Below are 23,930 nucleotides of genomic sequence, written 5' to 3'. Positions count from 1 at the left end.
TTTGCTGTTTATCTAACTTTTGTCGTTTCCAAAATGCACCTCCTTCCTTTCCGCTCATTTTTTCGAAATGTCACGAAAACACTTCACTAATAAATAAGTAAAATTTGAGACTAGTCTCGAAAACTGCGCTAACACGACTGACCACTGACGACATAGCGTGTTGGAGCCGGACACGCTGCCGTCAGGCGCAGTGGCGCTAGCCGATTTCATGGACACATGAAACGAGTTTTTGTGCGACCTGCTACCGCAGGCACGGATCTTATCGGCAACGAGTCGAAGTTTTATTACCATGATATTTCAGAAAATCAACGCCATAAATTTGAAATATCCACATATAGAATTAAAACGTACTGGGAGCGACGTACCGCCTCTCAAAATTTACCGCCGGGGGCTAATAGTCCCATAGCCCCCCCCCCCTTAATCCGGCACTGAAAGATAGAAAGAAAATTTAAAAGTAAAATTCCCGAAACCATGTATCTAGAATATGCTATATAAAACAAAAATTGATGTGTGATACATATTATTAATATTCGGAGCACAATATGTTATATTATATATTAGGAAACAACCTCTGTCTACGTTTTATATACAGTTCCGAAAACATTTCATGTATGTACACCGAGATATCTTCTAAAAAATTTATTGGTTCACTCAAAAAAGACTATAAATGAGAAAAATTTTTTTAAATCAATTTAATGTTCAATAGTTTTTAATTGGCACTTTAACTAATACTATAACCTCTTACAATATAATATCTACAGGAAGTCTATTTATTTTTACAAAAGTGATTGTGTTGTATATATATATTTATTAATTGATGTAGTTTTGCTACTGCTAGAAAAGTATCTTATGTTTTATGTATACAAAATTTTTCTCCCTATGATTATAAATAAAAATAGGTACAGTTGAGTTGATGGTTCTTTACCCGTGCGTCATCAGTTAAAACATACGAAATAAGTCGGAAATTTATTCCACGTAACAGCAAGTGGCTACTGCTACTAATATAAAATTAGTCGTGAAAACAATTGTTTGTGTAATATAAATAACTTCTAACCAGAAACGGGACAAATTATAGGGGAGAGGGGGGCAAGTTGTTACATAATTGATTCTATTATTTATTTGGGCAATAGTAGATCTTTTATATGAAAACTAAAATCGGATTAAGGTAGTTGATACATTTATACAAATAATGTTAATTTTAATTTATTTAAAAAATCATATTTAAAATTTTGTTATTATCAATTTAACTCAACTTGTAAATTGTAACAACATACCCCACTATGAGGCAAATTGTTAAAGTCCATGGGGTAAGATGTTACAATAGAAAAAAAAATTCTAAAAACTTCCCACAACATTATTTAGTGGTCACAGAAAGAACCCTTGCTTAGCTACAAAAAATATTATAAACATAACACAAAATGAAATAAAATAAAAAATGAAAATCTGAACAAACCTGTTTACAAGAATGTTAAACTAGTCACTATCGGACGAGCAGTGAATACAAATATAAAAATCATCGTCTTTTCCACAAGCAATATGTGCCCACTTTTGACACACAATGCACCGAATCCATTCTTCGTTTTTGGACTTCGAAAATGGAGCTAAACATACCAGACACGTCGATTCCTCATCCTCTTCCGAGCTTTCAGAATCTGATTTTTTGAAGGTGTTTTTGGTAATGACGGTACGTTTCTTACATTTTTTAACAGTAGTTTTTACCTTGTTTCTTGATTCACCTGATATGTTTCTTTTGGTTGCCCCCACATTTTTTTTCTTTGTCTTGCCTTTTCTTCCTCCTCCAAAGCTGATTTAATGGGAGTATCAGTCAAAACAGCGGAAGTTCTTTTCTTCCGACCCCCTTTGGATTTCCTTGGCATTGCTTTTGGATAAGGCTTCAACTCCTGGGGCGTTATATGAGTAGGTGAATCGACAGGTTCATTTATCGCCAAGTTAAAATCTGTGCTTGTAGAAGGTTGCTGTTGGGAAGGAGTTCTATGTGTTTCGGTGCCAATAGGTGCCGGATCTATGACTACTGTTGCGTTTATATTTTCTGTTATTGGCCTATTTGTTACCTCTGCAGGCAAGAATTCATCATCTTGAAAAATTTCTCTGTTGTATGGCCAAATTCCTGTCACACTAAATCCTTTTTGTATATTGAGAGGTGTAACAGCAAGAGGAAATGAATCTTTAAGAACGATAGGTATATCGTAAATGTTCATTACTTTACCGGGATTAGATCGTAACCATGCATCTGCAGCACTATTAAAATATCTTTTAAGTGGGCCAAATACTGTCCTATCAAGCGGCTGCAACTTGTGTGATGTATGTGGCGGGAAACTTAAAAGAACCACTCCATTTTCTTTGCAAAAATTCAACACCGGAATAGACAAATGAGACTCGTGATTATCTAATACCATCAAAACGGGTTTCTCTTTGTTACATCGTACAAACTGGACGAAATGTTTCATAAACAACAAAAAGTTATCACATGTCATCCATCCAGAGGAATGAGACGCACCTACACAACCAGGAGGTCCATTGGCTACCATAACATCTTTGAATTTCTTTCTCGGAAATATTAAAAATGGAGGTACAAAATTTCCAGTTGCGTTGACAGCTAATGCCAAGGTAACAAGTTGACCTCTTTCTCCAGATGTGATAGCACCTACCTGCTTAGTTACCCTTTTTGCAATGATTTTTGTAGGCCTTTGGACAGTTGTAAGTCCAGTTTCGTCCATATTGTACACTTCTTGGAGCTCAAATTTATATTTATCATAAACTTCGCCGAGATTGTTAAAAAACTGTGACACATTATGACGATTAAACGCGGTAGCTCGACCCATACTAGTAGCTTCAGGTGTCCGGACTGATAAAGTTCGATGCCTCTTCAAAAATCCATATAGCCAGTCTCTGGAAGCTATTTCATTAACCTTCCAATTTTCCGGAACAGATATTTGGTTGGCTGTTGCATATTGAAATGCAAATTTTCGCAAATCAGAAGTTGTAAGACCGTAATAAATTTTAGCAGAATGCTCAGTATATTCGGCAAGTTCCTCTTCTTCAGCATTGTTAAATATTTTTCTGGCCGTAGCGTAGCCGACTAAGTTCTTGTTACTGTTTTCAGCACCTAAGTTTGATTTTCTTTTCATATAGCGGTGCAATGTCATAAAATGAACTCCATAGCGAGTAGCAGCATCCCTAATTGACAAGTGTTCTTGTAAAACCGATTGCGCCGCCCTTTCAAATTGTTCGGTTGGAATAATACCCCTTGTGGTTTTCTTGGTATACGTTCGCACCATGTTAAGCTATCTGAAAACAACCAAAACAATTTCATGATAGAAAAATTTAATAAAACCTAATCTGTGTTTCTAACATGCTTTGCGAAAATAAATGTAGGTAGGTGTGCTATTCATTACAAACAAATTACTATCTACAAAATATGTCTGATCATAATATTGGATTTTTAGTGAAATCATAAATTATGGTAACCATATTGTAACCATTGTAGGTGTTTCGATATATTCTTACATTAACGTGTTCGGGGCAAGTTGTTACAGTAACAACCTGGCCCCAGATTATTGTAACAACTGGCCCCACGTGTACGAAATGAGGTTAAGTCAACGTTTTTTGGTAAATATTGAGAATCAATTACTAACAATAGCATGCCAATAACGAGAAATATATACGCTTCAAAACTATATAATACACATATTTATACTACTTACCAATTTCTCACAAATAAAAACAAAAGCCACCTGACAACGGTACAGTTTTAGATCCGAAACCACATTCTAAGCAATAACACTATGATGGATGTCTGACTTGAGTATCAATATCCGTTCACAGATGACGGGTCGGTTGACCCAACTTTCCATAAAATATCGGCAACTCATGATACTTGCTGCGTTTTAAAATAATTGTGTAACAACTTGCCCGTGTAACAACTTGCCCCCCTCTCCCCTACTTCAAATATGAAAACGTTCCTCTTTTCGATGTACTGAGTCTAGAGCGTTCATAAAAATAAGATGTGTCTTTACTTAATAATAGGCGGTAGCTGGTTTGTCTTTAGTTTAATGCGTGGAAGACAATGATGCTAGATAAAAAGTATGTATTTTATTTCGCCAGGTATTAAGGACATACGGGTAAAGATCCCTGGACTTAACTGTATGTATATTTCGAGGACGGTTTGAAATGTTTTTGGTCTCACAGTGATAACGACAATTTATTTTCCAACACAATATAGGTACCCTAATATCAATACATTTCTACCAACGTTGTTCAAATATCATTACTTTATCTCTGTAGCGTTATTCTGAAAATGCTGCCAAGTACTCACCTTCATATCCACAAAACACATTTCACAACTACGATTTTCAGTTTTAAGAATAGATAGAGCCAAATGTGGAGAGTAGAGTGGTTGTTTCAGCATGTTATAGTTTAAATGCTTTAATTTCTCTGTTATTACAGCATGCTTCTGAACATATACATTATTCTAATACAACATAAGTTTTCCTTCTTTAAGCTGCGCCTGTTTTTATAAATGCTTTCATCGTTTTTCATTAGAAATGAAGAAGAATTCTTGAGTCAATCTTTCTATTGTTTAGAGTGCTTTTTGTTTAGGATGTGTTGTAATAAATCCGCGTTTCGTCCAATATAACTTATTGTCTTCCAAAACGTACTTTTGTTGTACCTAAAACAAGCTAAATACTTTTCGGAGAGCTATTGCTCTTGTTTGGTGATTTACAGTGCGATTTTTGAACGTTTTTCGCAGGGATAATCTTGTATATTTTTTTCTCTATCTTTCCTTCTTCTTCTTCTTCTTCAGTGCCTTATCCGGTCCGGATGTTGGCGATCATCAAGGCTATCATGGTTTTGTTGACTGCTCTGCGAAACAGCTCCGCTGAGGTCATCCCAAACCATTGTCGGAGATTTTTCAACCACGAGATACGACGGCGTCCCGGTCCTCTTCTGCCAAATACTTTACCCTGCATAACAAGTTGAAGTATTCGATATTTTTCTTCGTTCCGCATCACGTGGCCGAGGTACTCAAGCTTACGTTGTTTAATTAAATTAAGCACTTCTTTTTCTTTTGTCATGCGCTGTAGGACCTCAACGTTGGTGACATGGTCCACATAAGATATTTTTAGTATCCTTCTGTATATCCACATCTCGAAGGCTTCGATTCGTTTTTCAGTGGCTTGCGTCAGTGTCCAGACTTCAACTCCATATAGTAACACTGGAAGAACGTAGCACCTCACTATCCGCATCTTGGTTCCCAAACTGAGATCACTGCAGCACAGCAAGGATCTCAACTTTCCGCAGGTTGAAAATTAAGACTGAGAACTTTTTAGACCGTCTTCTGTCACTAAATAAATGTAAAAAATACTTGCACTTGGGATAAACGGCAAGTCCATCCACAATTCGTAATTTTCTTCACTGTTAATTCATATACACTGATCCGTTGTAAGAGGTTATGCAAAAATGTAGCACCTTTTGTATTTTAATATACATTTTTTAGTTTAATAATTATTCGAAAATAATATAAACATTATTTGTTGTTTAATTCTCATTTAATTAACTTGTAAAATGCTTTTTGTTCCATTCACCTACTAATCGGACTATAGAGTGGCCCCCAACAGGTGAGTTATCACAATTAACCATACGCCCTATACCGTAATAATTTCTTAATTAGGTACTTGTCGTACAAACATATCAAAGTATAATAGATCAGTACTCTGATACATTAGTTAGCAGTATGTACTTTTATTTTCCTACAAGAAACGTTATGATTTTTTCCAAATATTTGCCGCGGTATGTCTTTATCATTTCAAATAGTTGTAACTTCAGTTTTTTTGTTTACTATAACGATTGTCATTATTAATTGACTCAATCCCAACCAAATTTAAATAAAAAGCTGATAAAACTCAATCTAAATATCTAAAAGTACTGCCTTTAATGTCTTCAAGTAATCCGTTTTAGAAGAAAAGAAAAAGTTTCTTAGACAATACATTCAGTTTTAGAGACCACGCGTATTCTCGGAAATCGTGAATGAAATCATTACCGGGGCATAAAAAAGTGTTTCTTTTTTGGTCACTTTACACTGTAACAGTAGAATGTTATATTTTGCTTGTAACAACATCAGCATTGATACCTAGATATGTTTTTATGACAAAAAAACTTATTTCCATATTTCATACATTAATTAGAAAATTTGTTTAATAAACTCATCGAGTAACAACACATTTTACAGTAAAATTATCTGCAAAATCTTTATATTTTAATTCTAAATAGTATCTAACTGCATATTCAAGTAGAATTTTTTTTTAATTTTGTAGAATTTTCTTTTTATAGGTTGAATATGATGTTTTAAAGCGGTTTATCAATTAGTCTATCTTTGATACTGCGCAAAAGAAATGTAATTCATGTAATTTTGTAAACGAATAAATAAATTAGTTGGGAGTGACGACATGAATTGATTCGTTCGTTTTCACTACTTAAAAACTGTGTTTCTAAGTTTAATTAATAATATTCATCTGAGCAAAAATAAGTTGATTTCTCACTCTCTTTCGAATATGTTGTAAACGACCGAATTGTTTGAGTTTTAGCACCTCTTCACCATTATCTAAAGGATCTTTTGCGATGTTTCACATCCATGGTTGAGACCTACCATTATATTCTGAAAATCAAAAAAAGAATGCACTCAAAATTCCATCAGGCATAATAGAAGCCAAAAATGATTTTGACGCTATGATGTTCTTATGAACATTACTTGATTGATTACTTAGTGTGTGGACCTTTGTTGCATTTCCCCATTTTATACTTATTTAATATCTCATTAAGATTGTTCAGTTGAACTAATCTATCGACCTCTCGCTTCTGGTTCTAAAGCCATTATTTCCGACATATTTACCATTTCTACATTGCCCCATCTTAGCATTAAAATCTCCCATTATCTACGATATTGATGTGTTGAGTGTGTATTGTTATCATCAACTCAAGTCTGCTGTTGGGGCATAATGTTTCCCAATATATGTCTTAATTCTCTATATCCTTATTTTCTGTAAGACGTCTTCTAATTCTGACGAGAACAAACTTTTCACATTATTTGTATCAATTTTTAAATCTGCCCTTTTTTATGTTTTAATACAAGGATTTCTAAGAGCTAATCCCGAGGAAGATCTGTAATCGTGTAATGTTTTCCTCTGGATATTGGTCTCCGACCTTAATAGTCAGTAGTATTATGTTTTGTATACTCGTAAGTTTTTAACGCATTGTTTTCCCGTTGCGTTCTGCATCCTTATGCCGCTCACCGTTTGTTGGTTTCTCCATATTCGGATTTCTCGACCCTAGGACAAAATAGTGCCCTGTCATTTGACAGTAAGTGAGGAATCGCCTACACCGCAATTCACTCAGTGATATCGCCATATTTTCAGCTTGCTGGCTTACCCCTTGATTGGCGAATAGTCCTTCTATTAAATTCAATAACCAAAACCAATACATTCAGTATCTATTACGTTCTTTACAATATAAATATTTCTTAGGTGAAGACGCTACCTCTTCTGGATCAGGAGGAGGCTGGAAAGACAACGAACCGTCCAGACCACAGTACACCACCACCTTCAGACCCGACTATCCCACTCGGGATCAAGAATTCACAGCCGCTTTAGGTGGTAGAGCTGAGTTACGTTGCAGCATTGGAAATGCAGATGGTAAGTAACAAATATCTACTAAATTTGAAAAAAAAAAAACACCATACATAAGTTGATGCACGAAAAAATTTTTACATTCACATTACGTCTCTGGAATATTGAATATTTGTTTGAATATATTAAGAACTGAAACTTTGAGATAGATCCACGTACGAGAGCTTTAAAAAAATGATCCAATTTCGGAACTTCTGATTGAAAAAGAAGACTTTGAAGGTGGAACAAATGGGACAATATCTGTAAACTCTAAAGATTACCAACTGGAAAAACAAAACTAGGAACAGATCAGGTACATGGACACATGGTACATAGAGAAGGAAATGGAGAAGGAAAATTAATTGAAAAAAGAAGAAATTAAAAAAACACAAAAGGAACACTAATGTTTAGAGCAAATTTTTAACGAAGACGAGCAGAAGTTTATGGGGATTTATAAAATAGGCAATAGGTTGAGCAATTCAATAAAAAAATATGTATGGACGAGGATTTCAAAAATGCTGTACATAATACAAAAATTCACGTGAAACTAGAAGTTAACGAGGTTGTCTTTGCCGAAAAGGAGTTACTGAGAAGAAAAAATTAGGTATATGTTAAAAGATAAAACTATATCAAATGACAATTATTAGATATTTTTTTTTTCATTATTCATATTCATTTGGAATGAAAAAAATATACCAGATTTTCGACTTGTTAGACTGAGTACGTAGTTAATTCTTATTTGATAAATATTTGTTAAATCATGAAGTATTTGTGCCAGTAGCGCACCTAGAATTTGCCTCTGGGGGGTTTTGGTTGGTCACCAAAATTTTTTTTATGGTGTTACCTCCATTTTGAGTCCTTAAAATGTGTAAGTAATAGTGTCAGAATAGGGTCCTGGGGGGGGGGGGGGGTTAACCCCCAAAACCCCCCCTCGGTGCGCCACTGATTTGTGCTGCTAGATCAATAAAACCAGGCTTTGTTCAACGAAAATCAAGCCCGCAGTAAAAATGAACAGGCCTTTTATAATGTTTGGATGAATGAAAAACAATTAAGAGAAAAGTTAGAAGTCACTATTAAACAACTTCAAATACAAGTTGAAATAATTTAAAATCAAATAGAACCAATTGAGGAGAGCAGTAAAAAAGACCAAACTGAATATCATACTTATGAAGAAAAACTAAGCAGAGAAACAGAATGGAATAGGGTTATAAACTCAAAAAAAAAGAAAAGCTAGAAACTCGTCACAGCTACAGTCCCCTGAAACTAACAGCAGAAGAAATAAACTGCATACCGGTTAATCTAAGAAAGATTGAAGCTCAGCTAAATGAAAATTGGAAGCACAAAACGAGGGGATTTAATAAAGAGGCGCGATATTATAATTTTGGATGCATTAATAATATTAGTAAACAATAATATTCTTTTTCTGTGTTTTAAGGTTCAAACTTTGAAGTAAGCTGGTCAAGAACGGACGGTCGTCCATTGCCTGCCAACTCTATCCAACGAAGCGGAATTTTGTACATCGACAACGTGGAGCAAGAAGCTCAAGGAGAATACAAATGCACAGGTTTCGATTCCAGTGCTAGACCCATCTTCAACGTCAACGCTTATCTTACGGTTATATGTAAGTACAATTTGCTATACTCTTCTATAGAATTTACAGATTAGTAAAGTTTAGTACTCTAACGGGTAACACATTACTTTTTGTGGTATGCAGGTTTCTGACATCCATAAATAACATAATTCTGAAATGAGAATTTATTTAACTGCTGTCTTTATTCAATTTATAATGTCTTTATTAAAAGGTTCTTATTTTAATTTATTAAAAAGCACGATAACTTATATTAATTTATTTAACCACTTGATAATACATAATTTATTTTATACGAACGCTACAATTAAATTCGCGAGTGCGTCTTCAGAATTAACTGTCTCATTCAATGAAAAATCCATTATTATATATGAAAACACAACTGGACTAGAATTCAGGAGAATCCCTCTGATTTATACTAGAAGGTAAATCTGGGTCATCGTCTGACCGGTTTTTCTTTCAGGTAAATTTCTGTCAGCTGGTAGAATTAGTTCGTACAATCTACAACATATTAGTGAATAAAAAACATGTTTACAGGTGTTTAAATATGACTCATATTTTTACGTAACAATTCTCTTTCAAACATTATTCTGTAAATGTCTTAGAAGCTATTTTTTATATCATGTTCTATTAAATATGTTTTTGTTAACTGTAAATTGTTTTTGTTTCTGCGGACAGCCGGAGAAGACATATGTGCATATCTAGGTACTGTGTTTTCATCGGTTAATCACTGTCATTATAGTATGCATATGTAATTTCAGATACTAATCATTCATATCGATAGATCAGCTTCAAAAAAAGTTTGTGTATATTTTAACCTATTGCATACACCATTTCTCAAATAAAATAAAAGCTCCCAAAATTCCTTTCAAACGAAGGTTTAATTTTAAAAAAGCGAACTGGGCAAAATTTGCTGATGAATTGGAAACACAAGTGAAAAATATAGTCCCGATCCCCAAAAACTATGACGCGTTTATCAAACTTGTAAAACGAATCTCATGTAAACACATACCCAGAGGATGTCAACAACATTACATATCTGGTCTGAACGATGAAGCAAAAGACACTAAGTGCCTCCAGACAACAACGGTGGAGCGAGACTTTAAGTAAAATGGATATGACGCACAGTAGTAAGCAGGCTTGGAATATGATCAAAAAACTTAATGGTGATCCCACAGAGATGAAAGAGCTATGTACAATAACACCAAATCAGATAGCCCACCAACTGCTTCTGAATGGCAAAACAAACAATCGTTGCAAAACGCCAAAGATTATAAGAACTCAAGACCAGGAAACAACTCTCTTGCGAAACCCATTTACCATCGAAGAGCTCAAAAATGGTATTGACTGTATGAAAAATGGAAAATCACCTGGAGTGGACGAAATCCTAACAGAGCAGATAAAACACCTCGGGCAAAAAGCGAGACAATGGGTGCTCGATCTATTTAACATCTGTCGCTCTACCTACCAGATTCCAAAACTGTGGCGTAAATCAAAAGTAGTAGCCCTTCTGAAACCTGGGAAAGACCCTGAACTACCGAGTAGCTACCGTCCGATATCCCTGCTATGCCATTTGTATAAATTGTATGAACGTCTCATTTTAAACCGCATCCAGGAAAAATTAGATGCAAAATTAATCCCACAACAAGCAGGCTTCAGACCAGGTAAATCATGCACAGGCCAAGTGCTGAACCTAACAGAATACATAGAGGAGGGATTTGAGCAGAAAGACATAGTGGGAGTAGCCTTGATAGACCTCACAGCGGCCTATGATACGATAAACCACAGAACCCTGCTAACTAAGATCTATAACACTGTGCTTGACTACGACCTGGTAAATATCATTAGATCACTGTTGTGTAATAGACGTTTTTACGTTTTGCTAAATGGAAAGAAGAGCAGATGGAGAACCCAAAAAAATGGCCTACCTCAAGGAAGCGTCCTGGCGCCGTCCTTATTTAACATCTACACCAACGACCAACCAATGCACCCTCAGACTGAGAGTTTTGTCTACGCTGATGACCTTGGTATAGCCGTAAAGGGGAAAACACTCACACAAGTAGAGTCGACAATGGAAGAGGCTTTAAACATGATGTCAACTTACTACAAACAAAACTCATTAAAGCCAAACCCTACTAAAATCCAAGTATGTGCATTCCATCTCAACAACCAACTGGCGCATGTAAAGCTGAATGTTTCTTGGGAGGGACAACGCTTGACACATACTGATAAGCCCAAATATCTTGGAGTAGTACTAGACCGGTCACTAACGTATAAATTCCACTGTCAGAACACAAGACAAAAGGTTTCTACGAGAAACAACCTTCTCCGGAAACTTGTAGGGAGCAAGTGGGGTGCAAACCCCCAGGTCTTGAAGACAACAGCTGAGGCCTTATGTTTCTCAACAGGGGAATATGCTTGTCCCGTCTGGGGTAGATCTAGACACGCCCAACAAGTCACCACGGCGTTAAATGAAACATGCAGAATAATTACCGGTTGTATGAAGCCTACCCCCCTAACCCTACTGTACCGGGTAGCTGGATTCTCATCACCAGATGACCGTAGATGCGCCTCACAATATGTGGAGAAGTTCAGGCAAACTTTCGATGAAAGGCACCAATTATACGGGTTTGACGAACCACCAGGAATCAGCCGACCTAAATCAAGGAAAAGGTTTATGAGAAATGTCAGCGTCGAACCACCCGAACTGTTCCCCCTACATCCAGAACGACCTAATGGAATGAACCTGGACTGGAGAACCTGGCGGACACTGAATCGCATACGCACAGGTGTTGCCCCTGTAAAACAGAACCTGATTAAATGGGGCATCAAGACAGACAGCGACGCACTTTGTGAATGTGGGGAAATACAGAACATGGAGCACCTGAGAGTATGCAGACTTTGCCCATCACAGTGCACCCTCGATGATTTATGGCTCGCAAATACAAAGGGTGTAGACGTAGCCCGATATTGGGCAGAAAAACTGTAGTCGGATCCAGACACGAAAAAGTAAAGTAAGTTCTCAAATAACATTACCAACGTGTGAGAAGTCTACGAAACAAGATATAAATGATGAATGGAGCAACAGGGACAAATAAAAAAGAAAATACTTAACCACCATTGTAACTTGGACTATTGGTTTCGGGCTTTATAATTTAAGTTTATCGTCTGATTCCCGAATAAAGTTAATTAACCTCTAAAAAAAACCAAATACCAAATATATAATGAGTGTATTTATACAGTATGTAGGTGAGAACAGGAAGTTCTCACCTATGGTTCTCAAACTTGGACGTTTACAAAGGAAAATATGGAAAAAATAGCAAAGACCCAAAGAGCCATGGAAAGGCAAATGCTGAACATCAGGCTATCAGACAAGAAAAGACATACTTGGATCCGCAACAAAACAAAAGTGACCGATGTATTAACGCAGATAGCAAAACTTAAGTGGAAGTTCGCTGGACATACCATAAGACAGAAAGGCGACAGATGAAATAAGATGATTATACACTGGATACCATATAGCTACAAACAAAAAAGAGGAAGGCCACAACTGAGATGGTCAGATGACTTGAAGAAACACGCAGGCCCGAAGTGGATAGAAACTGCCTACAATAGAGAGACGTGGAAGAAGGAAGAGGAGGCCTATGTCCAAAATTGGACAGCAAGAGCTGTATAGATTATACAGTATGTAAAGTTGATCCACTGGTGATGAAGGAAATCCACTATTGATTTTCTATCCGATTTCTATTGATATTCCACCACCACAAAGACAATCATAGAGATCCCTACTTTGGCTAGTTCTTCTCAGTGGTACTTCGGTAACTAGGTAGAGTTGTCCCTATGTTACAGCAAGTCCTGTACAAGGTGGGTGAAGTGACAAAAAGTGACTGAAGCTCCAAACAAAATTAACTGGCCAAAGGCCTAAAAATAAAAAGGTAGCTAAAGGCCTTAACATTAAAGAAGAATGTCCTTATGAAACACTTAACTTGCTGTTTTCCATGTACTGCTGCTGGATGTAAATTTGATGATGTTAGTGAGATATCAGGTCTCCTAGTTATTAGTAAATTGTGGTGCCTGCTGAGCTTACCGATAAATCAAAAACAATATAAACATACAACGTATTTGCTAACAAGATGGTTGACGACGGAAAACGCCTGTTCGTTTCGGAACGAAATATTCAAACGTTGGTAGTTCCATGTAGTAGGGATATCGATAAGGAAATTAATTGATGTATAGATATTTAAATGTGAGATATCAGGGTTATTGAAACATTAGTAGACAAAACAGAAATTAAAAAGTAGAATTTAAGCGCTAATTATTTTGGTTTTTAGGATAAAATGAAGGATTGTTGGAATGATTGAAGGAACAATAGCGAGTCTCTATTGGGGCCAAACAGCTAAAGTGAAAGTAGGATCTACATTTACCAATAAAATTGAGATCAAGAAAGGGGTACGACAGGGCTGTATCTTGTCTCCTATTTTCTTTAATATATACTCAGAAGAAGTATTTAAGACAGCGCTGGAGGAAAGCACAGAAGGCATAAAGATAAATGGACAAATAATTAATAACATAAGGTATGCTGATGACACTGTGATTCTAGCAAGTAGCATGGAGGAACTGAGTTGCCTAATGAGTAAGATACAAAAAACAAGTGCACAATACGGACTCAGACTAAATATCACAAAAACCAAATGGATGTTAGTAAGCAAAACCCAACAACCACCACAGCAACTGATATTGGGCGATGAAAGAATTGAACACGTGGATTCGTACATCTACTTGGGAACAACAGTTAACTCAAAGTGGGATCAAGCGAAGGAAATACGTATAAGAGTAGAAAAGGCAAGAGCATCGTTCACTAGCATGAAGCAAATTTTCACCTCTAAAAGCCTCACCCTACCTCTCAAAATTCGACTTCTGAAATGTTATGTATTCCCGGTTTTGTTATATGGAATGGAGGCGTGGACAATGACCGCAACATTGATGAAAAAAGTAGAGGCCTTCGAAGTGTGGGCTTACCGACGTATATTACGTATATCCTGGACTGAGCACGTGACCAACGAAGAGGTACTACGCCGGATAGGTAAAGAGAGAGATGTAGGAATAAGTATAAAGAAAAGAAAGTTGGAATACTTGGGTCACGTTATGAGACATAATAAATATAGAGTACTACAACTGATCGTCCAAGGGAAAATAGACAGCAGAAGGGGTCCAGGGAGGAGAAGACACTCGTGGCTCCAAAACTTGCGGCAATGGTTCGGATTGTCATCTGCTGAACTATTCAGATCTGCCGCAAACAAAGTCAGAATAGCCATGTTGATTGCCAACGTTCGGAACGGACAAGGCACATGAAGAAGAAGAAGAAGGATTGTTGGATTTATATAAATTATTTAAAAAAGGAAGAAAAAATAATTAATGAAAAATTAATGAAATGTAAAATAGAACAGCTGTTACGTTTTATAGAACGAAACAAGAATAAGTGTATTATTAGTATTCTTACATGGCGAAGTGTAGTCAAAAAATTCACAATAGATTGATGAACAAGACAAGAAATGTTATAAAATAAAATTTTATAAGAGAATACGGAATAAAATGAAATGAAAAAGTACATAAACAGAATGAAGGAAAATTGACTAACCAATCCAAAATCTAGTATAAATGAAGAAGAAAAGGAAAATGCTATCATCAAATTACACTTTTTAGAAGCTGCAGCTCATTTAAAATTAACTTAGCTCATTTAAAATTAATTTAAATACATCATTCGAATCTATACGTTTTTTATAAGATTCACATTGCGTTAATTGTACCTTCTTTATTTATAGTCCCTCCAAGGATCACCTTGATTCCTCCTAGACAAGTAGTCCATCCAGGCGAGCACGCTTATATCAACTGCAGCGCCACTGGCGACCAACCCATCGAAATTTCTTGGTCGCCTTTAGGACGTGACATGCCCAGATCAGTTTACACCAGAGACGGATACATTCGCTTCAACAATATCCAATTGCAAGATGCCGGTAGATATTTGTGCGTTGCCACCAATCGAGCTGGTAAAGCAGATGCTGTAGCTGATGTCATCGTAGAAGGTTAGTACAGTATTATTTTATCTATAATATACTATCTTTGACCACTTTTATGCGCTTCATTCTCTGTTTTCATTCATTATTTTTACATCATAGAATTAGAATGGCATGATTATTATCGCTTATATGCCAAGTTACGTCGTTAAACTTTATCGATAGTCGATACCTATCCCAAAGGGTTGTTTGGTAATATCCTGTTGAACAGTTTTCCGGTGTACGTGAAAACATCGCTTTCTGACTCATTTTCTTGTATCAGCTGCTTCAGAAAATTAATGATTCATGTTTATAGATTCTAATAGCTCTATTTTTCTATGTATAACTTTGTTATATGTCTTTAGGAAGTTTAGAAAACGTAGAAAAATTTCGGTATATATAACTGGTTTTGGTGGTACAAGAACTGAACGACTAAACAATGCCTTTCTCGTTCTCAATCAATTTCTAAATTTAAACTTGGTACTTGGTACTACTAAACTTTCAGGAACATAGAAATCAAAATCAAGATAGAATTTCAATAGTTGGCTCGCCAATAAGATTAACAACAGAGGAAATTAAAAATGTATGTAAACAGCTGAAGAGGAACAAAGCATCCGGACCAATACGGAATGGAAGATATCATACCTTAGCACTATACATAAAAAGGGTGATAAAAATAATTGTGAAAATTACCGAGGAATAGCTGTAACCGGATCTATGAGTCGAATATATGGAAAGGTGTTAAAGAACCGAATCGAGAGAGAATACTTAGATTATGAAGCAGAAGAACAAGCAGGATTTTGTACGGGTCAATCCACTATTGACCACATTTTCTCCTTAACCCAGATAATAGAAAAAAAGATGGCGAGGAATCAAGAGATTCATATGTTGTTCGTCGATCTACGGAAAGCCTACGACAGCGTTCCACTAAAGAAGCTGTGGCAATCAATGGAAAGCACGAATATTAATATAGAATTAATAAAAGCCGTCAAAGTGCTATACAACCAACCAATAACAAAGATAAAAGCAGGGACACAAATAACAACAGGATTTATAACATCAAAAGGATTAAAGCAAGGATGTTGCTTGTCTCCCACTTTATTTAAAATATACCTCGAAAGTGCTTTAAAAAGGTGGAAACAAAAATGCAGGACAAAGGGGATACCACTCACCGATACTATGGTATATACGCTTAACTTCGCAGACGATCAAGTAATAATAGCTCAAGATTATGACGATTTAAACTATATGGCATGAACATTAATTGAAGAGTATGATATATGGGGTCTAGAAGTAAATAAAAAAAAACCGAATACCTGTGCATTGGAGCAGAACAAAAAGATCTCATATTAGACGATAACACTACGATAAAGCACTGCTGTGACTACAAATACCTAGGTATCACTATTTCACAAGATGGAACATTAGACAAAACCATAAGAGAGAAAAATACGTCAGGGAGAAAAGCCATCACAATGTTAAACACTATTTTATGGGACCAATCCACTAGCAAAGAAAATAAAAAGCGGATATATGAGACTATAGTAAAAAGTATCACTTTATATAGCTGTGAGGTATGGCCACTGAAAGAAAGAACACTGTCAACGCTAAAAGCGACGGAAATGGATTTTTGGAGAAGATCCGCAGGAAGATCTAGAAGAGAAAGGATTACCAACGAACGCATTAGAGAAACAATGGGAATCAAACGAACAATCACAGATGACCTAACAACAAAACAACTTATCTGGTTTGGACACATACAAAGAATGGACGAACAACGAATGCCAAAAGAAATACTAAAGTGGCAACCAGAACCTAACCTAACCTAACCAGAAGGAAAGAGAAAACGAGGTAGACCGAGAAAAAGTTGGAGCGAAGGAATAAATAAAGAACTGAAAGAGAGGGCCATAGAAGAAGATCTATGGAACAACCGGTCTAAGTGGCGATTGGAAGTCGGAAAACGGCGGAGAACGTTATAAACCGACAAGTAGTAGTAGTAGTAACTTGGTACTGCCTACGTCTACTTTTCTTCTTCTTATGGCGCCTGTCCGTTCTGAACGTTATCGATTATTGTGGCTATGATGAGTTTGTTTATTGCTATACGAAATAGGTGTGTTGAGGTCTTTCTATACCATGCTCTCAGGTTAGCAAGCCAGGATATTCTTCTTCGTCTTGGGGCTCTTTTTCCTTCAATTTTACTCTGCAAAATGCATTGGAGTAGCCCATATCTGCCTTGATTTCTCATTATATGTCCCATGTACTGCAGCTTACGGCACTTGACGATGTTGACCAAATCCGCGGTTGTCTTCATCCTCCGCAGTCTTTCTTCATTGGGTCTTTCTTCTTTTGTGGATTACTTTTAAAAACAGCTTCAGCAGATGGCTCATTAGGCTTATGGTCATATAGTCTTTACACACTTTTGCTCCTTGTTTTTTGTGCAATGGTACGAACTCCGATTTGAGACACTCTACTGATATTTTTACTGCCTTATATATATATATATATATATATATATATATATATATACCCGGTATTTAGGCGTTCCACGCCCTTCCGGTAGGGATCTATGGAGGAGTATCACCTAGCCGCAAGCCCTTATCTCTTGCCGTACTGCTCCACCATAGGCCGATCAGATACCAGCATATTCTAGACTAAGCCGCAGATTCATTTTAGAATTTTAAACTACTGCGTTAGCCTTTTTGTTTTCTGTTCACCGAGCCGGGGATTTGAACTGACATCTCTCGCATTGAAGCGAAGGAGAAGCCAGCCGCCCAGCCCGCTTGGCTATCCGATCGACTGCCTTATATATTTCATTAAATATTTGTTATTATTTTTATTTGTTCTGCATCTAATAGCTTCAGCAGTTCTCCAAGAATTTCATCATTTGTCTTCATTTGTCTGACGGCTGCCGTTATTTCTTCTGGTAGGATTTCGGAACCTGAATTTTCTTCAATAGTGGGTTCTTGTATCGTTAAAAGGTCGTGGAAAAATTTCTTCAAGTATTCTTCTCATACTTTTTTTTTATCTTCTTTGGTTATGACAAGATCACCTTCATCATCTGTTACTTTTCCGCTGTTGTGTTTTCGGAACTTTACAACTATTTCCTTCACCTTTCATTGGAAACATGGATGGACGTTAAAGTTATCATATCGACTCTGATACTCCTCTATTTAATGACATTGTTCTGTTTTTTGTTTCTCTTTGGCTTCTCTTATCTTTCTTCTGACGATTCATAAGTTCAAATATTTCATCGGTCATCCACGATTTCCGTTTCTCTGTATCTTTCTTCCGTTGTATCTTCTATTTCTCTCACTGTTTCTTGTATACTAAATAGTCAGACTTTCCTCTATAGTTCCCGCCTTTCTGCATTTTACCAAATCTACTTGTAACCAAATCAATTAGCTAATCTGCTGTAGAGATGTATTTTCGTTCGAATAAATTATATTTCTTTTCTATTAAATAAATCTCTTTCAAGACTACGTATCAAGGCCAGCTATCAAAGCCGAACAGAAACAACAACAAGCTCCTCTCGGCACCAACGTCAACCTTCGTTGCAGAGTAGGCAATCCCAGTTCCTCCACCACCATTCGCTGGTTCAGAGAAGGTCCCGAACTTCCGTACGGTTCCCAACAAAACGGAGAAGTCCTTTACCTTAGGAACGTCCAACAACAGGATCAAGGACGGTACTACTGCGAGATACAGACCAGGAACGGTACAGTTAGCGATTATGTTGATCTCCTGCTGACAGGTAAGGAATTTTTCTGTGTATAAATATAAAAATATTTGGTATTGTACGATTGTTTATTTTGTAATAGCTGTACGATTTTGTAAAAGACAAACCACATAAAAGTTTTGTTCGTGGTTAGATAAAAGCTCTAGAAAAGAAATTTTTTAATATTTTTTTAGATTCCTTACTTTGGTTTATAATATTTTTTTATTTACGTATTTCGTCTTAAAACCGAAAAAAAGCAGAAACACATATATCACAGAAAGTGATGGAGTCAAAGAAAGCTGGGCAAAAATTAAGTCTAATAAATGGACACAAAATAGAAAAAAAGAATGGAATAACCACATAAGCAGAATGGAAGAGACCCTTGTCATCAAACTAGCAAGAGATAAGTCACCAATCGGCAGACGAAGCAGAAGCAGTAGAAGGACAACCTTCCTAGAGATATTAATCCGCCAATCAACAAGCAGAATTACTTTTAAAGAGGGAGAAGAAGTCTTAAAATGTACTGATCTTCACCTTGCCTTCCTATTTTTTTTCCTTCTTCATTTTGGTGACACCGAAATCTAGTTTCCACTGAATAACAGGATGCAAATGGATATTAATATCAGGATGGAGGATCTAAGAAGCTAATATAAATGATAACCAGCCTGTTTTGTAAAGAAATTAATGACACGTTTTAGTATATATGCGGGAAAAAAATCACAACACTGGGTCATGACGCGAAGAGGCTACTCTAGAATCTAGAATGGACATAGAAATAAGGTCTGAAGGTAGAATAAGTGAATGGAGCTATGTTTAATGTTGATAAAGACAACCAACGCTAAAACCATGGAATGATGAAAAAGGAGAAGATTTTTGTCATAATAATTATAATAACTACATAGTCGTTACACTAATTTGGTTTCTCAAGTCTTCTGCAGAACTTCTGGGTTCTCAATTTATCTTCAGATCACTTCACCAATACACAGTTTACTAGTCTTTGCACACTAGTAGTAAACTGGACATCAGTCTCCTCAGATCCTTAGATCGGGGCACTTAGGAGTCTCTGATGTCCCGATGAAGACTCTAAAGAGATATATCTAGTATTTTACTAGATACATAGTATTTGTATAGGTTCTGGCGTACGTATCAGAAATACCTACCGTAACAAAAGCTTTAGCCACTAAAATAAAAATGAAGCACAGAAAAATATACCAAGCCATGCAAGGGGAAATCATGTTATACAAAGTGAAAACCGAAGATATAATAAAAAGAACTGAATTGAGTGATATCATTGGAATTGAGACATTGAAAAGCGAACGAATAAAAATTGAATCATAACACTGATAGATAGCGTTGTAAAAAAGAAGAATGCCTTTGTTAAGCAGTAAAAGGCTTAGAAACAGTCTCTGCTATTACTCGCCAGTTATCATTAGACTTTTTTCATGTAATGTTAGTGAATATCACCTTTTGTGCCTCAAAAATATCATGTTGACATTTGACAGGCGTTCTGACGTAGCGCCATCTATAAAAGACCATATTACTGTTAAACCAAACTTGTAGCTTTTCTTATAGATGTACAATGAATTCTTTAGGGGAATAGTATCAAAATTGTTTAGAATAAGATCAGTTTTATCCTTTGTCGCATTCTTTCTCTATTATTTATAATTAGAGCTTTTACAAAATAGTACAGCATATTTGTAGTAATTACACAGTACATACAATATTTGTTTAACGTGGCACATTGCATGTATGACAGCACGTCGTGGAAGTTGTGCACCAGGATATTGGTTGTGTAAAAATAGGAAGTGTATACCAGAGACTCTAGTCTGTGACAAATACAACGATTGCGAAGACAATAGTGACGAAAAGGATTGCACAACGAGGATCAGACGGGGTTTGTCTATTATTTAGCTTCACTTAGTTTTTCTCTCTATAGCTCTTCGTTGCCTAGAACTAGCTCTTCGTGATGTCAAGCCTCCCAGTGTAGATGATTTGTTTGGATGTCTATTTTCATGGGGGATGGATAAAACGTATTTACCTTCGCTGTTAAAACAATTAGATTTGTGTTATTTAAATTTCCTGTTTAGCGCTTTAATAACTTATAGTGTAGAGACTTTTTAAATAAAACATAAATACCGCAATTAAGCTAAAAAATATTTGTATATTTATTACCATTTACCATTATTACTATTTATTTAGGTTAACATGCTTTGGAAGCTTAAATACAACTCATTCTGCCGTAAGTCATTCTATCTACTTTTGGACAGTCTTGCACTTTTATCTTCTTCTGACCTTTATTTATTTTAGTTGTCATCCATTTTGTGCATTAATGTGAAGTTTACTTCCCTATTGAGTCACCGAGTCCCTCTTTGGGTCCTAAATTATTTATAATTCCCTTCATGATTCTATTCCATTTGTTTTTATCTATTTTTTCTTTATTAGAATATTTTATATTCATTTGATTAGCTTTGTACATGTTGGCGCACTTTTTTTCTTTTTTTCTTAATATTTCATTGGTTTCTTCGAAGCAAAGAAAGCAAATAACACAAAAGATACAAAGACTTCAAAAATTCTATCCACTTTTGAACATATTGCTTTCTTTGCATCTTTAACTACTGGTCTCTTTTCAATACTGTTGTCAAAAATTTTGTTCCAACAATCATTCTTAAAATTTTTGTACCGTTTACTCCAACCTCTTTGTATACATAAACCCTTCTGACCCTTTTATTACGTTTCAAATCTTATATAACTCTGCAAGAATAATTCGTAATTCTTGTCCATTCATACATCTTTTTAATTGTTTTGTTCCCCTTTTATATTTTTTGTTAACTTTAGAAGAATTCTTCATGTTGCTGCACTTCTCTTCTATCTTCGGTTTTGCTCTTGTTGGTTTCTTAGAGGCAAAGAGGGAAAAAACACAAAAGATACAGAGAAACCAAAGATTCTATCTATTTTTGATCACTTGACTCTCCTTGTGTTTTTCACTGATCTTTCTTTAATGCTGTTTTCATAAATTGTGTTCAAATATTTGTAAAATATCTTCTCTATTTTATCTGAGTTGGTCCTCTTCGTCAACCTCTATTAGGCCTCAAATTTTTTAGAAAGAATCCTCAATTTCAGTCCACTCGCACATTCCTGCAATGCTCTGTTTTCCTATTTTTATCTATTTTTTCTTACCTTGAACAGTTATGTTCCTATTTCCAAACTTGTTATCTTGTTCCACTTTTGATTTTTTGGTTATTAGGTAACACAGAAAACAATGGAGATAAAGAAACCAAAAATTTTCTATCTACTTTCCAATGCCACTCTTCTAGTGCCTTCCACTGATCTATCTCGAATACTATGGTTATACATTTTAACCCAATACATATTTTTACAATAAAGTGTCCATTTCCTCGTCATCAACCTCTTTGAACCTTCTGTTAGGCATCAGTTCTTTATAATTCCTTAGGAAGAATTTCTACATCCAGGGTACTCATACATCTCTTCGATGTTATGTTGTTTTTCTTTCTATTTTTTTACAACTTTCACAACAAACAATTCTCCATTTTGTTTTATTTTTTTTTCTAGTTAGTCTCTTCTCTTCCAAAAATATGACAAAATGTCAGGAATTGCTAAATAGAAAAACACCTGCCGAACCATTGCGGAAAATTATGTTGAACCTTATTAATTTGGACAGTATTTTATTTTATTTAAAAAGTCAATTAAGCTTTGGAGGAATGAATTTACTATTGATATAGAAAACGAGGTGATTCTTAAGATATTGTACAACCGCATTATTAAAAAATTACTAATAAGGAATCTACAGCTTAAATTTAAAATTTGTTCTTTTTTCGCAGTACTTTTAAATTTAGTACAAAAATATTAGAACTCAAAGTCCCATTTGTTGCATAAATCTTTACTTAATTTGATCTTTACAACAATCACCAGAACAGCATTGTAAGGCTTAGCTTGCAAATATTCTCTTGCACAAAGCGACCATTGCACGAGCAGAATTACAGCAATTAGGATACTGATTCATTGACTACTCAGTGCATTTGCCAGATTTAGTCCCATGTGACTATTTCTGTTTTATTCTAAATCTCAATTTCAGCAATTTTATATCCTTAGTTTTATTTGTATTAAATAAATTCATTCTTCAATGTTTCTATGCAAAGGTACTGCTTAAAAGATGTACGACGTGTATTCAAAACAATTAAAATAAGTACCTTTGGAATAGAACATACTTGTATCAATGGCAATTTTGTTATAAAATTAGAAAAAAATAATTTGTATCAACAAATGATCTCAATCTAATAGCTATATATGTTGTACTAATTAATATTTTTATGTCTCTATTATTAAAAACTATTTTCTTGTATATTCACTTTATAGAAATTAACCAACATAGTAGTGATCGAAATACTTTAGAAATATTTAGTTTCATTTTTCCTGTTTAGCGTTTCTTTAAATACATTAATTGTCCAGTCGTCAGAGAGTCGACCCCTAAAAATCATACGAACAAGCTGAATTTTGTGAAAATATTAATTTTGGGACACTAAAAAAGATGCTCAAACGTTTACCATTTTTACCCTTGACATTCAAAATAGCCGATCGATTCAAGCGTTGTTTTTGATAGAACGGTTCATTCTACACAAAAAATGATAATAAACATTTTTGTTCATAATTATCTTTGCTACATTTTTTATTTGAAAAACTTTTTGTATGGCGTTCTTGGTAAATCGATTTTTCCCCCTCTACGAGGGGAGTTTTAGGGGAAAGTCCGATTGTAAAAGTGGTAAACTTCTTTGCATCTTTTTTGGCGTCCTAAAATTGATATTCTCGGCAAAATTCAACGTATTCGTATGATTTTTAGAAGTTCAGTTTCATTTTCGTATAATAACTTTGTATTAATT

General features: G+C 35.4%; 1 protein-coding gene across 29 annotated transcripts in view; it reads left to right on the top strand.

The window, feature by feature from the left end:
* trol (terribly reduced optic lobes) overlaps window positions 1–23,930 on the top strand; it is a 1,082,793-nt gene that overhangs the window by 1,038,284 nt on the left and 20,579 nt on the right. For 27 of the 29 annotated variants that reach the window (XM_072534000.1, XM_072533999.1, XM_072534008.1 and 24 more), the window contains 6 exons: window positions 5,625–5,639; window positions 7,542–7,709; window positions 9,118–9,303; window positions 15,093–15,353; window positions 18,799–19,071; window positions 20,792–20,929. In XM_072534000.1, coding sequence (XP_072390101.1) covers window positions 5,625–5,639; window positions 7,542–7,709; window positions 9,118–9,303; window positions 15,093–15,353; window positions 18,799–19,071; window positions 20,792–20,929 — 1,041 coding nt within the window. The remainder of the gene's footprint in view (window positions 1–5,624; window positions 5,640–7,541; window positions 7,710–9,117; window positions 9,304–15,092; window positions 15,354–18,798; window positions 19,072–20,791; window positions 20,930–23,930) is intronic. The other 2 variants (XM_072533991.1, XM_072533992.1) reach the window with 2 other exon arrangements.

This window comes from Diabrotica undecimpunctata, chromosome 6 (assembly GCF_040954645.1).
Source record: "Diabrotica undecimpunctata isolate CICGRU chromosome 6, icDiaUnde3, whole genome shotgun sequence".
In the NCBI taxonomy this organism is placed as follows: Eukaryota; Metazoa; Arthropoda; class Insecta; order Coleoptera; family Chrysomelidae; genus Diabrotica; species Diabrotica undecimpunctata.
This window is presented reverse-complemented; position numbering and strand designations above follow the sequence as displayed.